Here is a 16,872-nt window from a genome sequence, read left to right on the forward strand (position 1 = left end):
AAAGGATGTTCCCCACAGGGAGAGAGTATGAACTCCATGTTGGCCAAACAAACTGTGAAGTGGGTGTAATTTTCTTATTGGTTTGATTTGCAAACTTTTAACCATCATGATAGATTTCTGTATATATTAAAAAATAGGATCATTGTTTATGTGAAATTGGAGTTTGGGGTTCCTATTTGCTGGCATACTGGAGGGTTGAACATAAAATCACCTGTTTGTAAAAGTCAGCTTTGAATTGATGTTCCTGAACGTACCTGTTACTATTACAGTCAAGGATCAAGTTACCCTCACCAAGTGTTTTTCTGTCTCTTTAGGGACACACGGAAGCCGTCAGTGTCTCTGTCAGCTGTAGGTGAGTAGTGTGTATGAGGCTGCACTAGCAAAAGAAGCAGTGAACACATTACGTGTGTAGTTGCACTGTTTCATTCTGTAACATCATTGTGAGTGACGTAGATCAGAACTCTATTCATTTCCCCAAACTTGTACTCGCCCTTTCCATTTAGTTTCTCTTTTAAGCAAAATCCAACAAACATGCAGCAATCTTAATGAGAACTGAAACTGAGAAGAAAATCAGTAAACCTAGAGGGTGGATTTTGGAGCTAGAAAGAGCTATTTTATTCAGAACAAAACAATACCCATTTTTGCCTAGGTAATCTCTTTTAGCTTTATCTTTTTCTATGGTATATTTTCAAACCCTGGCAGCTCACTCATTAATACCTGAAACATGCTGCTATTCTCTGCACTGTCTCTGTTTTTTTAATATAAAGGCAAATACAATCGACTTTTCTCTTTTACAAAATCTGTAACATACATAACTGTTAACAATATTCTAACCTTTTAAAACTGGATTGCATTTGCTGCTGGCGCATCCGGCCAATTATATCATTGGTTTTCTGTGCATACAAGGACAAATACATATGCGCAGAAATGGATAAAAGTTGTGGGAAATGAGTCAAATGGTAAAACAGTAGCATCTCATGGAATGTGAAATTAGATTGAAGCTGATGCATAAAATGTGACTGATCAGAATTATAGAATTCCTACAGTGCAGAACGAGGCCACTTTGCCCATCGCGTCTGCACTGACCACAATCCCACCCAGGCTCTATCCCCACAACCCCACGCATTTACCCTAGCTAGTCCCCCTGACACCAAGGGGCAATTTAGCACGGCCAATCCACCTAACCCGAGGGGCAATTTAGCACGGCCAATCCACCTAACCCGCACATCTTTGGACTGGGAGGAAACCCATGCAGACACGGGGAGAATGTGCAAACTCCACAGAGACAATGACCTGAGCCGGAAATCGAACCCAGGTCTCTGGCGCTGTGAGGCAGCAGTGCTAACCACTGTGCCACCCTGCTGCCCCAGCATTTATTCTTTCTTGGAAAGAAATGGTGTACTTGTCTGTAAGAGCGTGTTCTTCCATACTAAAGAAAGTTTGCAGTCCAGAAAGGCAGTGAGTTTGTGCTGGTTCAGTTTCCAGTGTCCAAGGTACCACAGCATAAAACTATTCTCCTCTCTTTTGCCAATTACCTTAATATGCATCCTCCTGGTTACTGATCTTCCTGATATTGGAAACAGTAAGAAGAAATTATTAAAATGCTTCATGAGTTTGAATATCTCCCTTCTCTGCTCTGAGGAAACTAGCTTCTATAGTCTATCCACATAACCGAAGCCCCTCAACCTTCATACCATTTTATTAAATCTCTTCTTAAAGTGTAATGCCCAGAATCGGATGCACTGTTACTGCAGAGGCTTAACCAATGATTCATTTTCTTGCATTTGTACTTTGTGTCTCTATTTATAATGCCAAGCCTGCATGGTCTTTTAGCTATCTTTTCAACTTGTCCTGCCATCTTCAAGGGTTTCTGTATATAAACCCCCATATCTTTCTATTTCTGCAGCTGATATACTTAGTTCTACCAAATCGATTTGATGAATAACTTCAATGCATTACAACCCTTATAGGGTACGTAACTTATAACGAGTTAGTCATCAAACGTTTGAATGAACCATGCAAACCAACCAAACAGTTGGAAGCTCCTAGTCCCTGCTTGCAGAAGCTAGCCTGAGTATTGTATGAAAGTTAAATGATACATGAGAGGTTTATAGTCTTGCTTGGGTTTCCTCCCATGATTAATGCTAGCTGACCTCTACACCAAATATCTGTAATAACCCCATTGGAAAAAACCTCAAGTTATGTTCTCTCACAGCAATATAGCTGTTGCTTTGCTGAGGCTGTCCAGTAGAAGCATTTTCCATGGCTTTGCAAGATTGGTGCACTCTCTACTGCATTGTATCAAGGGGATTAGGGAAGATATTTCTGCGGAATTGGGTTAAACAATGGGGTTAAACAATTGACGAGTAAGGGATTGTAATTAACCTGTGTTGCACAAGTGGCCTGTTTAGGTTTCTTTACCTATTTTCTACATTGTGTAGCTGGAGCTTCTCAGGTGAAATGGAACAAAAAGAACTCGTGCTGCTTGGCAACAAGCCATGATGGAGATGTCCGAATCTGGGACAAGCGGGTGAGTGTTGCATTGGTATGGCTGAACTTGGACATTGTTATTGTGTGTACCTGCAGATTTATTAAAATAAAACATCTGAACCCTTTTGAATTAGTTTTTTGCCTAGAGTTCATAAGCAGCGAGTTATGGTTTGATCTAATTCCCAATGGGCAGAATCACAAAGCGCAATATTAATTGCACCTGACTAATTTAGTAATTTCTTGTTTTGAGAGAACTGTGAAGAAATTTCTCACTGAACGATGTTTTAGGCAGACATCAATTCTAAAGTATGGTCATGCCGCATTCTCCAGCATCATCCAACCTCCCTTTTGTAGGTGAACTGGAAGAAGGCTAAATAACAAATGGCTGTCAAAGAAAACCAGGGTTGGACCTTTTGAGGACAGTGGGTTTCTGGACAAAGCTCCAGCTATTGAAATTTTAATCTCTTCATTTTAGAATACTTAAACAGTTGGGGGGAAAATTGTGTTACCTTTTTCTTTGAATATTTGCATTTTTAAAAAATTGCCAAATTGTTGGCACTGATTCAGAAAAAGAAAGGTAGTAAGGCATGGAGTAGTATTTTTCTGCACTAGGGAATACAAATCAAGGAGGTTTCTCTAGCCTTTCGGGGGAATACATAACAGGAAAGGAAGAGGACCACTGGGGGAAAAAGAACTGACCTTTCTGAGAAAACCATGAGCATAGCAGATATATTTGTTTATATTGGCAGTTTGGTAACGTCAGCTGGTTGAAACAACCAAAAAATTGAGCAAAGAATAACAATTTCCCGACAAGTGTTCAACATCATGATTCTATTAATGTGGAACCAATCTAGGTGAGAATATATAGAATGCTTAAGTGTGGTTGCTAGCACTGCATCGGAAGATAGTTGGGGTTGTTATTGGTAATAGATTGAAGCCAGAAAATAACAGCAATGCTGACTGAGTTGATGGAATGGACAACTGTAACATCAATGGGTGGGTATAGTCTATATTTGTGTAGATGGAAAGTAAGGCATGCACATTAGCTTCTTCAGAACAGACAAGGTACATTGACAGTGATCAGGTAAGTTATGAAGCTGGGAGCAGGGTTGATCAAGGCTTAGTGATGTTTTTTGCCTCAAGCACAGTTTGTGCAAATGTTTTAATGTAAGATCTTGACAAAACTACTTGTTTATTTTCCAGAAACCTAACACTGCAGTGGAGTATATAGCTGCTCACTTGTCAAAAATCCATGGACTAGACTGGCACCCAGAGAATGAGCACATCTTTGCTACATCAAGCCAAGACAACTCTGTCAGAGTAAGTGCTGGGCCCTGGTTCTTAGTTCATATCTGTTAAGAGGAAGGTATACATCTACTGAACACAAATTATTTTTCGCCTTCTGGTCTCTAGTTCTGGGATCATCGACAACCAAGGAAATATCTGAACATCCTCTCCTGTCAAGTGCCAGTGTGGAAGGCACGCTACACGGTAAGCAGTTTTCCCATTTGGTGTTAGTGGGTGAAAGTTGGTTATCTTCCTCAGCCTTATCCCCACCCATTTAATTTTAGTATTAACTATATGTTTTGTTGAGTGTACAGCTTTTAAGAAATTTGCTCTTGATCTTGAATAGTGAGGAGCTAGAAAGGACTGCCTGTTTGTTTTGATCCAAGCACAGGTTAAATTGACCAGAAAATTAATAAGATTTTTATGATCTGTAACTCTTTTCCTTCCTCCACGTCTTCTCAACTGCGCAAAAATTAGGATAATTGTCTGTTGAGATGTTAGCTGTTTTGGGTCTGTCCAAGAGCAGCTGAGAACTTGATTTTCTTTTGCCTTTTCTCTGGTAAGCACCCAGCTTCAACTTCATTCCATCCTTTCAGAGCACAGCAGAAAGCCTAACTTGCCATATCCAAAGATGTGCTGGTTAGGTTGATTGGCCATGCTAAAAATTGCCCTTAATGTCCTGAGATGCGTAGGTGGGTAAATATGTAGGGATATGGGGGTAGAGCCTGGGTGGGATTGTGGTCGGTGCAGACTCGATGGGCTGAATGGCCTCTTTCTGTGCTGTAGGGTTTCTATGATTCTATGATATCCTATCAGATTGGTGCAATGCATTGCACTGGTCATGTGGTAAGTTCCCTGGGGATATTCTACTCAAGTTCTGACAGGACACTGAAATAAGTAAGCTTGATTAGTTGAATTACTTCATTCACTATGTAACTTTGATCTGATATTTTGGTTTCCTCCTGTTAGCCTGAAGTAGATACTGTGGTGATTATTGTTTTTGAAAATTAGGCATGATTTATTTTAAGAGTTAACTGCAGTTTGCCTGGCTATTGTAATTTGCAGTAGAATTGTTTCTTGTCCTTCACAGCCATTCAGCAATGGCTTGGTGACAGTGATGGTCCCTCAACTGCGCCGTGGTGAAAATAGTCTCCTTCTCTGGAATGTTTTAGACCTGAACGTTCCTGTTCATACCTTCGTTGGACACGATGATGTGGTGCTAGAATTTCAGTGGCGAAAACAGAGGGAAGGTAAGAGCCCCAAAATAGAAACAAGCCTTAAGTCCTGAGGTGAGGCCCAATCACATGCATGACCTGTGAGGTATCCTTCTGTTCTAACCTTAATCTGTGAATAAATTTCCCATTTTTCTATTCTCTACTTCTCTTCCAATCTGGGCGAAAAGTCTTAATGCCTACATAAAATGAATAGACTCTAACTTATAACTTATGCACGTTAAATACTTGCTGAGTTAAAAGCATTCATAGAAGAAAAGGATACTAAGCAGCAGTTACAGTTTTCACATATGGGGAAGGTTAACAAACCCATATGTTAAACTGGCTCATGCTTTATGACATTGAGTGTTCCCCTACAACATTGACCGGGCTAATCTGTTATTTCCATTAGGTATTAGGTTCATCCTAAAGGTTATGAGATTGATTTAATTTCTGTTCTTGCAAACTATCAGCATTTTCCTCTCAGGCCCTTGAATTTGTTGTCTCTCAGATTCATGTTCATATCTCCTGCAGCTGCTTGTTTGAATTCCTCCAGGTTTGTGTCTGAGGTAAAATTATGAATAACATTCTATATGTGGACCATTGTGCAACATTCCTCCTCTCTGCAGCTTTTGTTATGGTCAACTACACTATCCTCTTCCAATGCATCTTCTCTCTTGTCCAGTTTGGTGAGATTGTTTCTTTCTTGCCTATTAATTTATAGCCAAAGCATCTCTTGCGATAGCTTCTCTTCCCCTTCCTGCATTGTCAGCGCCAGAGGTAGGTAAATGTTGATTACATCAATCCCCTCTTGTTCACCATCTCTCTCAACTCCTGCACAGTGAAGAAATTTCTCCTCATACAAGTCCTAAAAGGCCGCGGTCTTATCCTAAAATTATGACGCTGTAGTTCTAGACTTGTGAGCCAAGAGAAATGTTCTCTCAGCATCATTCTGTCAAGCCCTCTAAGAATTTTATAGATGTATAGATTTGTTAAACAAAACCATGTTGACTGTCTAATCATATTTTGATTATCCAAGCTTCTATTGCCACGTCCTTAATATATTCTAGCATTTTATGTCCTACTAATGCCAAGCAACCAATTGTTCCTCATTTTCTCCCTCCTTCCTTTCTTCAGTAGTGACGTCACATTAGGATGACACAGTGGTTAGCACTGCTGCCTCACAGCACCAGGGACCTGGGTTTGATTCCAGCCTTGGATGACTGCCTGTGTGGAGTTTGCATGTTCTCCTTGTGTCTGCATGGATTTCCTCTGGGTGTTCTGGTTTCCTCCCACAGTCCAAAGATGTGCAGGTTAAGTGAATTGGCCATGCTAAATTGCCCCTTTGTGTCCCAAGATGTGTAGGTTAGGGGAGTTAATGCGTGAGGTTAAGGGAATGGGGCAGAGGTAAGGTGCTCTATTAGAGAGTCAGTGCAGACTCAATGGGCCAAATGACTTCCTTCTGCATGGTAGGGATTCTCTGCTTCTTTGATTTGCTACCTTCCAATCCACAGGATTTTGCTCAAAGGAAGAGTATTCTGGAAGATCAAAACCAATGTATCCACTGTCTCGACAGACATTTCTTTTAAAACTGTAGAATACAAGCATCAGATCCCAGGGATTTGTTGGCTTTGAGTCCCATTAATTTTGCCAGTGCCTTTTGTTTACAAATATTAATTACTGAAGTTCCTCACTCATTAGACCTTTGATTCCCCACAATTTCCAGTATGTTCTTTATGTCTTCTATTGTGAGGATAGGCAAAAAATATTTGTTAATTGCCTCTGTAATTTCTTTATTTGCCATTGTAATCCCTCCTGTTTTGTGTTTGAGAGTTCAATGTTTACTTTCATTAATTCCTTTTCCTATTGTAAAAGCTCTTCGATTGTTGTTTTTGTATTTCTTGCTAGTTTACTCTTTTTTTCTCTTCTTCATTGTTAGCCATCTTTGCTGATTCATGAAATCCTCCCAATCCTTGGACTTGCTGTTCTTTTTGGCAACTTTGTCGAACCTCTTTTAATCTAATTCTGCCATAACTTGTCTAGTCAGTTGTGACTGTGGCACGTTTCCACTGGAGTCTTTATTCCTCAAGGGGATGTGTGTTCGTTGAAAATTTTTTTTTTTTAATGTTTGCCATTGTACCATAATTTTTTAATCTAATGTCCCAGTCTACCTCAGAAAATGTGCTCCTCCTACCACCACAATTGGCATTGTTTAAATTTATGACCCTAGTTTTGTACTTAACCACATTACTCTCCAACCTAATGTAGAATTCTAACATTTTCATCGTTCTTTCCAAGTCGATCCTTGTTCCATTACACAGTGCCAAGTCTAAAATTGCCTGTTCCCTGGTTGATTCCTCATCATAATCCTCAAAACTGTCTCAAATCCTTTCCATGAGCTTCTTGTGCCCTTCAAAGTCTGCCTCCAGGTTTTTCCTTTTTGTTCACAGATCGTTTCACAGTGATTGTAAGGAATGTTTTAGACGGGACTGAAGTCTGGCTGTATTCTAAATCTGCTTTCCTGCCTTTTTGTAGAATTGAAGGACTATCAGTTGGTTACCTGGTCACGTGACCAGACTTTACGGATGTGGCGGATTGATATGCAATTACAGCGGGTAAGTGGTTTTTCACTTAATGTGTCATCAGGTGGTATAAACTGTTATTCCAATGACACTGCCACGTGTGCATCTCATGCCTATCTTTATCTTCATGATAAAATATCCTTTGGCATCTCTCTCAGTACAGGAACCTGTTCAGAAATAGTTTTGTGTAGAGTGAGGGTCATTCCAATGATGGCAGGTTTGCATATAGATCTCCTTCCTCAATCACTATTCATTTATATGCATGGCTGGGGAAAAAATAGGTTAATTTTAGAAGATATATTCCATTTTACATTCAATCATTTGAATGTAATTTTAGGGTGCGATTGACATTTAAATGGGTGAATGTAACTTCAACACATCCCTTCAACTAAACATCTGAAGCCTGGGACTGGAATTGATATTGGTTATATATGGTAAGTTTGTTCTGTGATGCATTAGGGTGTATTGCACATGGAGCTTTCTCCCTAGCTTGCTCTGTTTTATTGAGTGTATTGATTGCAGAAAGAAAGTCAGGAGATGTTGACACCTGTTTGAAGGGAGCCAAAGCAAATGAGAGTAAGTGAATGTCTAGTAAAGGTTCTTTTCTCCTGGGTGGGGTCGGTGGATGTTTATTTTCTGTTTATTCACAAACTGAGCAGAGATTGAGCTTGTTGAGGGAAAGCAGTGGCTGGTAGCAATTCAGTGAAAAAGTGTGTGGCTGTATGCGAGTTAGGGTGGTGAGGGTGTCCTTGTATAATCATTGAATGGGGAGGGATATAACTATACTGGCACTTTGGTGTGAAAGATGTGATTATTTGACTTTAGTAGTTTAGTATTTGACTTCTCAACGTTTCACTGGCAGAATGTTTTGATCAGTTATTTTGTTGCAGCTCTGTGCAAATGACATGCTGGATGGCGATGAATTAACTGATGGCGTTTCCCTGCTCCCAGAGACAGATAAAGCCCTTCATTCACAGGATACTGATCCTCACCCAGCGCTAAGTCATGTAAATGAGGAGGATGAAGGTAAAGTAATCATTAACTTAGACGCTGACTTCTGTTTCAGTAAACTATTGCTCAAGCATAAGAAAAGTGGAGACTGGGAGACCAAATGTTAGAATTGAAGCTGATGAAAGGAGTTTTCTGAGAGTGACAGCCATTTGAAGTAGCAGAACTTGAGGGCCTAATCTATAACATTTCCACCACCAGTCCCAGCCTTCCTTTACTTCCCAGGCAATTGTCACTGTTGCTCAATTCTTATTCAGTGTTCTGACACTGCATCATGTGGAAGTAAAAATGCTTTTCTTCTATTGGGAGGTGGGGGAGGATATTTGCCTTAGTTTACCTAACTCTAGCCTATTATCAGCCATTGGCCACCGAGAGGTCTGTCTCTGGTTGCTGCTGAGGGATTGGGGGGGAAATTGGGCAAAAATGCCAGCCATTTTACAAGTCAATATTATTTGATTTGAATTTGATTTGAATAGTTTGAATGGTTTTTGTGTCAATCCTGTGCAGTGTTCAGGAGTGTACAATCACCCTGAGGTATTAACATTTCAACTCAGGTGCACAATTGTTCATCCATATAGAACCATAGGCAGTGTTATTGCAATTTAAAAAGTAATCTTTCTTTTCCTTTCTACTTCAGTTACTCATGAAGTGATTCTGTAATGGCTCTTGGCAATGGAGTTTACAGGGCCAATACCTGTGACATAGATCTATAGTTAGGCTGGGGAAGTCACTTTTGGAATTTTGTAGCAATAACCTAAGAGTGTGGACTTAAAATAGAGTGGGTGCAAAGTACCCATCAAGGCACAAGTTGTCTTCTTGACCTTGCTTTGGTTTGGAGTTCATTTCTTTAAATTTTCAAATCCGATTTAAAACTGGACTATGAAAAATAGATTGACTATTAAAAGCCATTGCCTGATTCAGGCAACTTTTAGCCTGCAGGTTATTTTCATGCTTTTTGTTATCATAATTCAAAAAGGAAGGTATTTCCACTGCAGTTAATTTGGAGGCATATATCCACATTAGGTGTTTGTTTGTATTTGGTTCAGTTAGACTGATAATTTTAGCTTAATATTGGCTTCCATTTTGAGGGAGCATGTTTGATCTACCAGTGCACTCAGGAGGGAGGAGTGTTTTTGTAATAAGATCTAGGTGCTGAATGTCTACAAAAATATTTGCAGACCATATATGTTAGGGAGCTCTTAATGGGTATTCTCCATTTTTCAGATTAAACTTGTTTAACGAAGCAACAGGGCTCTGAGTGAGTCTTTATACAACCAGTCCTTCTCCCGCTGTATTTTATGTGATAGGCATCTGTTTTCCCATGCTTGTTGACATCCCCTCTTTCCCCTGCCCAAATATGTTTCCTTTAGACAAGTATTTGCATTGCATGAATTGCAAGTCTCACACACACTGCATGTCCTTTTTTTACAACAGTACTAAGGGAAGAGTTTCATAACCATGTCACAATCAGCTCCAAACCTGATTACCTTGGACTACCGCAGACATTGCAACAAGAATTCTCATTGGTTAATCTACAAATCCGCAACGTGACAGTTGATGAGGTAAGTGTGAATGCAGTGAATCACTAATCCAGTGGTTGGGCTACCTTCTTTTGCCCCCTTCCTACCTGCTCTTGAATACTGTTTTTGGTGATCATGTCCTGTATCATTGGGTAACAAGAATACAATTATTTGACAGAAATTATAAGTTACATTTTTCTGTCTTTCCTTTGTATTCTGGTTAATTGTTCATAATAATAGTTCCAAGGAAATAGGCCGCTAATGAAAAGAAAACAGAAAATGCTGGATAAACTCAGCAGGTCTAGCAAAGTCTGTGGAGAAAAACAGAGTTTTGAATCTAAATGATCCTTCTACAGAACTCTGAATGAAAATGCAGGTCTCGGTGGTACTGGGTTTGAAGTTGTTGCACATTACTATGTAATGTTGACAGTTTTGCTGTCGAATCGTAGCCTATCAGGATGCCTCAATTTTTTTTAAAAAGGAACTGGGGTCAGCTCTGTGGCTATGAATTGAACTTTGAGTTTAGAGTATCAGGTAATAGGAACTTCAGTCAGGGTTTAGAGGAACGGATATTTTTCACATGACTGCTGTGTTTTTCTTTCTCTTCCCTCTGTTTCTTCCCTCCACTATACATTGCTTCACAGAGCATCTAAATAAGGATGGTCACTTTATATTTTTTAAAACTGACTGCTAAACTTGGTAGAAATAATGAGAGAATTAGGTGTAATATGCCATCAGTATACCCACACCCAGGCTTGCATATTAAGTTACTTTTGAAATGTTATTTTTCTTCGCAACTCTCTAAAGATATTTAGCTACAAACCTGGTGCAAGATGAGTTCCATTTTACATAGAAACATAGAAAACTACAGCACAAAACAGGCCCTTTGGCCCCACAAGTTGTGCCGAACATATCCCTACCTTTTAGGCCTACCTATAACCCTCCATCCTATTAAGTCCCATGTACTCATCCAGGAGTCTCTTAAAAGACCCTATTGTGTTTGCCTCCACCACCACTGACGGCAGCCGATTCCACTCGCCCACCACCCTCTGTGTGAAAAACTTCCCCCTAACATTTCCCCTGTACCTACACCCCAGCACCTTAAACCTGTGTCCTCTCATAGCAGACATTTCCACCCTGGGAAAAAGCCTCTGAGAATCCACCCAATCTATGCCTCTCAACATCTTATATACCTCTATTAGGTCTCCTCTCATCCTACGTCTCTCCAAGGAGAAAAGACCGAGCTCCCTCAGCCTATCCTCATAAGGCATACCACTCAATCCAGGCAACATCCTTGTAAATTGCCTCTGAACCCTTTCAATCTTTTCCACATCCTTCCTGTCGACCAGAACTGAGCACAGTACTCCAAGTGGGGTCTGACGAGAGTCTTCTATAGCTGCATCATTATCCCCGGACTCCTAAACTCAATCCCTCGATTGATAAAGGCCAGCACACCATACGCCGCCTTAACCATCTCCTCCACATGCGGGGCCGATTTTAGAGTCCTATGGACCCGGACCCCAAGGTCCTTCTGATCCTCTACAGTACTAAGAGTCTTTCCCTTTATATTGTACTCCTTCATCCCATTTGACCTGCCAAAATGGAGCACTATGCATTTATCTGGGTTGAAGTCCATCTGCCACTTGTCCGCCCAGTCTTGCATCCTATCGATGTCCCTCTGTAACTTCTGACATCCCTCCAGACTATCCACAACCCCACCAACCTTCGTGTCGTCAGCAAACTTACCAACCCATCCCTCCACTTCCTCATCCAGGTCATTTATGAAAATGACAAACAGCAAGGGTCCCAGAACAGATCCCTGGGGCACACCACTGGTGACCGACCTCCATTTAGAAAAAGACCCATCTATACACACTCTGCCTCCTTTGGGCAAGCCAGTTCTGGATCCACCGGGCAGCAGCCCCTTGGATCCCATGCCCTCTCACTTTTTCTAGAAGCCTTGCAAGGGGGACCTTATCGAACGCCTTGCTAAAATCCATATAAACCACATCTATCGCTTTCCCTTCGTCAATGTGTTAAGTCACATTTTCGAAGAACTCCACCAGGCTCGTAAGGCGTGATCTGCCTTTGACAAAGCCATGCTGAGTATTCTTGAGCATACTAAACCTCTCTAAATGCTCATAAATCTTGTCCCTCAGGATCTTCTCCATCAACTTACCAACCACTGAGGTTAGACTCACCAGTCTAAGTCTGAGTTTAATGAGAATGCAATTTTCCCCTGAACACCTTTTGAATCATGGTGTCTTTCATCATTGCTGCAACTGTGTGAATGGTATCAACACTATTATGTTCTGTATGGTACAGATGGATGCTGTAAATCGCAACTGCACAGTCTCAGTGAATTGTGGCAATCTACGGGTAAAGATGGTTGTGAGGTTTCCAGTCCAATATCCAAACAATGCTGCCCCCTCTTTCCAGTTCATTAATCCCACCACCATCAGCTCAAGCATGAGGACAAAACTCCTTAAGGTAAGCTGATCATGTGTGAAAAATAATTAATCTTATGAGAACTGGTCACAGTAGAGTATTTTTAAAATCTTGATTGTAGAATGTTTTGTCATAATATTGGAAATAAATCTGTATTGTTTGGGTGAAATGTTCGGGTGAAATGTTAGAGTCAAAGAGGTCATAGAGGTTTACAGCATGGAAACAGGCCCTTCGGCCCAACTTGTCCATGCCGCCCTTTTTTAAACCCCTAAGCTAGTCCCAATTGTCCGCATTTGGCCCATATCCTTCTATACTCATCGTACCCATGTAACCGTCTAAACGCTTTTTAAAAGACAAAATTGTACCCGCCTCTACTACTACTTCTGGCAGCTTGTTCCAGACACTCACCACCCTGTGTGAAAAAATTGCCCCTCTGGACCCTTTTGTATCACTCCCCTTTCACCTTAAACCTATACCCTCTAGTTTAGACACCCCTAACTTTAGGAAAAGATACTGACTATCTAGCTGATCTATGCTCCTCATTATTTTATAGACCTCTATAAGATCACCCCTCAGCCTTCTACGCTCTAGAGAAAAAAGTCCCAGTCTATCCAGCCTCTCATAACTCAAACCGTCAAGTCCCAGTAGCATCCTAGTAAATCTCTTCTGCACTCTTTCTAGTTTAATAATATCCTTTCGATAATAGAGTGACCAGAACTGTACACAGTATTTTAAGTGTGTTAAATGTTAAATTGGGATTCCACCTACATGTTAATGAAGAAGAGTACTTGTTCTCCTGGTGTCTTGATAACAGAATTTCCTCGGCCACCAGCATGAAACAGATCAATTGGTCAAATTTATATCCATGCTTTATGTGGAATCTTGTTGTGCACAAAATGGCTGTTTTTATAGATCACAGCAGTCAGTGCAATTTGAAATAATTCATTGCGAAATGCCTGGAGATATTTTGAAAACAGATGATAAATTGTGTAAATTTGTGTGTGTGTGCCTAGTTTTATTGCTCTGAATCTTGAGATATCTAGTTATGATGGTATTTATCTGGCCGATTGTTTGCATCCTATATGTGATTGGTTTTGTTGTTCTGTATGGTGTGTATTATATTTGCCTGTTTGGTTGGTGTCCCCTGTTTATTTGGGCCTATGTTTGTATATGTGTATGATTGTGTGTGCATGTGATTCTATCTAGTGGATTGTATTTTGCTCTGTATGGGAATCTGTTGTGTATTTAGCTGTGTATTACAGGCTTGTTGTATGCAATACTTCTGATCTAATAGGACTTTTGTAAACTATTTTCATATTTGCTTCAGCTCCTGAAAGATACATCCCTCCAGAAGGTGAAACGAAACCAGAGTTGTCTGGAACCTTGTTTGCGACAGCTAGTGTCCAGCCTGGAGGCTATAGTGGTAAGAGATCTTCGCACCTTGTTACTGTAGGGCAGATATAATTCCAAGATGCTGCTATATTGGAAGAGAGTGGTGATGGAAAACCATATGATTGAGTAGTCTTATTTGCATATTAAATGTGACTGTTACTTAAAAATTATGTCATAATCAAGTTTTATGAACTTGAGTGAATTTTGTTTTGCACTGAGAATTGGAAGAAGTGCAGTTGATGAAAATCCTGTCGCACAACCTTTCATGAAGTATCTTCTTACTCATTTCCAAAGTTTTTTTTATAAACTCAGAAAATGTTGGAAGTCCTCAGAAGTTCAGGCTGTGGCGATAAAGGAGTTAACGTTTCAGGTCAATGACTTTTCATCAGAACTGGAAACAGGTTTTAAGCAAGATCAAGGCAGGGAAAGTGTGGGGGAGGAAAGAAAGAAGTTCAAGTACAGGGTGGAGGCAGAAGGGATTAAACGATAAAAGGGATGATGGTGCAAGGCAAAAAATGGGACAAACAAAAAAGAAAAATAGAATCATCAACAAACGAAAAGTTATTTTGCCTTTGGTTTGTTTTGTGACACTTTTATAGCACTTTTAGAGTCCATCCTAGAATTATAAGTAATTAATACTGTAATTTTTATTTGCAGAATGTAATATTATAGATTAGGTTAAGGCTTTGGGATGTATAACCTGTCAATCATAAATCAATTTACCATCACTTGCCTCGAAAAAGAACTTATTAAGATTCCAACTATAATAGGTAGACTGTGACGCTTGTGAGCTTAGAAGATTTATATTCAGATAGGATAAGTTTAAAGTTAGTTTATTTATTAGTGTCACAAGGAGGCTTACATTAACACTGCAATGAAATTACTGTGAAAATCCCCTAGTTGCTACACTCCGGTGCCTGTTCGGGTACACTGAGGGAGAATTTCACATGGCCAATGCACCTAACCAGTGCGTCTTTTGGACTGTGGGAGGAAACCAGAGCACCCGGAGGAAAACCATGCAGACACGGGAAGAACGTACAGACTTTGCATAGACAGTTACCCAAGCCGGGAATTGACACTAGTCCTTGGCACTGTGAGGCAGCAGTGCTAACCACTGTGTCACCGTGTTGCTACATAAGACTCTTGATACAGAAGTTCTAGACTGAATGGATTCGGGCAGCACAGTGGTTAGCACTGCTGCCTCACAGTGCCAGGGACCCGGGTTCAGTTCCCGGCTTGAGTCATTGTCTATGTGGAGCTTGCACATTCTCCCCGGCTGTGTGTGTGTTTTCTCTGGTTTCCTCCCACAGTCCAAAGATGTGCAGGTTAGGTTGATTGGCCATGCTAAATTCTCCCTCAGTGTACCCGAACAGGCGTGGAGAGTGGTCACTAGGGGATTTTCACAGTAACTTCATTGCAGTGTTGATGTAAGCCTACTTTAAATAAACTTTACTTTACTCTTCTAATTAAGCAATATAGCACCAAAGGTGAAATTTAAATACTTAAACTCAATTCTTTCCTACTTTGAGATGACACAATCTGCAGACTTAGGTGAACCCTAGTGATCAGTTATTTAAATTTACCACCCTTTCTGATATAACACCAGCTAGCAAAGATGTTGCTCAGAATCTCTACTTTTAATTCTTGAATTACCATTACCTCATCTTTAATCAATTCTGTTGTAATTATATAATTGGACAACATTGTTAATTTTATTGCATTTAGCTGTTTATACTAATTGTTCCATTGAGCAGACAGAAAGACAGTTCATGTTCTTTTATCAGAGTTTGGATAAGTCTCCATTCATATCCTTGCACTTCCTCATGACAATCAGGATAGTAACTGAGTCCTCTCTGTTCCCAAAGGCAATCGCAGTACATTTAGAAAAACTGCAGCAAATGATTGCTTTAAACTTCAAACATTAGTCTAGTATCAATCTTAATTAAAAAATAATAATAGGATAAAGTTAAAGGATTTGTATTTGAATGTCCATAGCATTGATGTTTGCAAAACTGTAAATTCGTTCAAAAAACTCTCTAAGTAATAAAAGTACCTGTTCAACATGAAACATCATGGGGAAAGTGTCTGTCACTGAATAGGCTTACAGTTGCTTGCTGTTTGCAATTTAAAGTGTAGAAATATTCAGGTAACTTTCAGCCAAAGTGATCTGCTTGGAATCGATTGTTGAATTTGGAAATGGGATATTTTTCCTCTTCTCCTGAATTAGTGTGGAGATGTAAAGCAGTCTCAAAAGTAAATGACCTCACCACAGGCAATACATCTTTGTGCACCAGTTCCACTGCACAAGGCAAAATGCTCATTAGGAAATCCATGTAAATCATAATATTTACTTGGTAAAATGCCAGTATTTAGCATTCAGAGCACTTTGTATGGAAATACCTGTTTTTCTAATGATATTTGGTGGGTTAAACAATTGAAAAATCACATTTTGTTGAGTAATATAATAGTTCGAATGATAAATTGTGCAATGTATTATTCATCTTAGAGCATTACTTAAAATTGAGCTTATGTTCTTGTCGCACCTATGTTTTGCTGAAGTGTTGGTTTTGTCTCAGTGCTAGCACTCTTACTTCAGAGACAGATCCTATTCCAAAGACTTGAGCACATAATCTAGGCTGATAGTCCATTCCATTATTGAGGGATTACTGAACCGTTGAAGGACTGTCTTCTGGATGGGACCTTAAATTGGGGTCCATGTACTCTCTCTTGAGCAAATGTACGTGGCTCTGTGTAGGAGAACAGGAAGCTCTCTTGGTGTGCTCCTAACATTCTTTTCTCAATTAATATTAACATGGTGGCCATCTTGTCAATAGAGCTTTGCATAATTATGACCATATAACATCAGTGACTACAATGACATTTCTGAGAACGTGAAAAGGTGTCTTAACGTGACAAGTTGTCCTATTTTCAAAT

The 16,872-nt window shown here is 40.0% G+C and overlaps 1 protein-coding gene across 2 annotated transcripts in view; it reads left to right on the top strand.

The window, feature by feature from the left end:
• wdr59 (WD repeat domain 59) overlaps positions 1-16,872 on the top strand; it is an 84,272-nt gene that overhangs the window by 18,220 nt on the left and 49,180 nt on the right. For both annotated transcript variants that reach the window (XM_078211078.1, XM_078211079.1), the window contains exons 6-15: positions 315-352; positions 2,442-2,530; positions 3,694-3,810; positions 3,904-3,981; positions 4,868-5,027; positions 7,524-7,603; positions 8,461-8,596; positions 10,013-10,140; positions 12,424-12,588; positions 13,874-13,969. In XM_078211078.1, coding sequence (XP_078067204.1) covers positions 315-352; positions 2,442-2,530; positions 3,694-3,810; positions 3,904-3,981; positions 4,868-5,027; positions 7,524-7,603; positions 8,461-8,596; positions 10,013-10,140; positions 12,424-12,588; positions 13,874-13,969 — 1,087 coding nt within the window. The remainder of the gene's footprint in view (positions 1-314; positions 353-2,441; positions 2,531-3,693; positions 3,811-3,903; positions 3,982-4,867; positions 5,028-7,523; positions 7,604-8,460; positions 8,597-10,012; positions 10,141-12,423; positions 12,589-13,873; positions 13,970-16,872) is intronic.

The sequence above is a fragment of the Mustelus asterias genome, chromosome 4 (assembly GCF_964213995.1).
Source record: "Mustelus asterias chromosome 4, sMusAst1.hap1.1, whole genome shotgun sequence".
Taxonomy (NCBI): domain Eukaryota; kingdom Metazoa; phylum Chordata; class Chondrichthyes; order Carcharhiniformes; family Triakidae; genus Mustelus; species Mustelus asterias.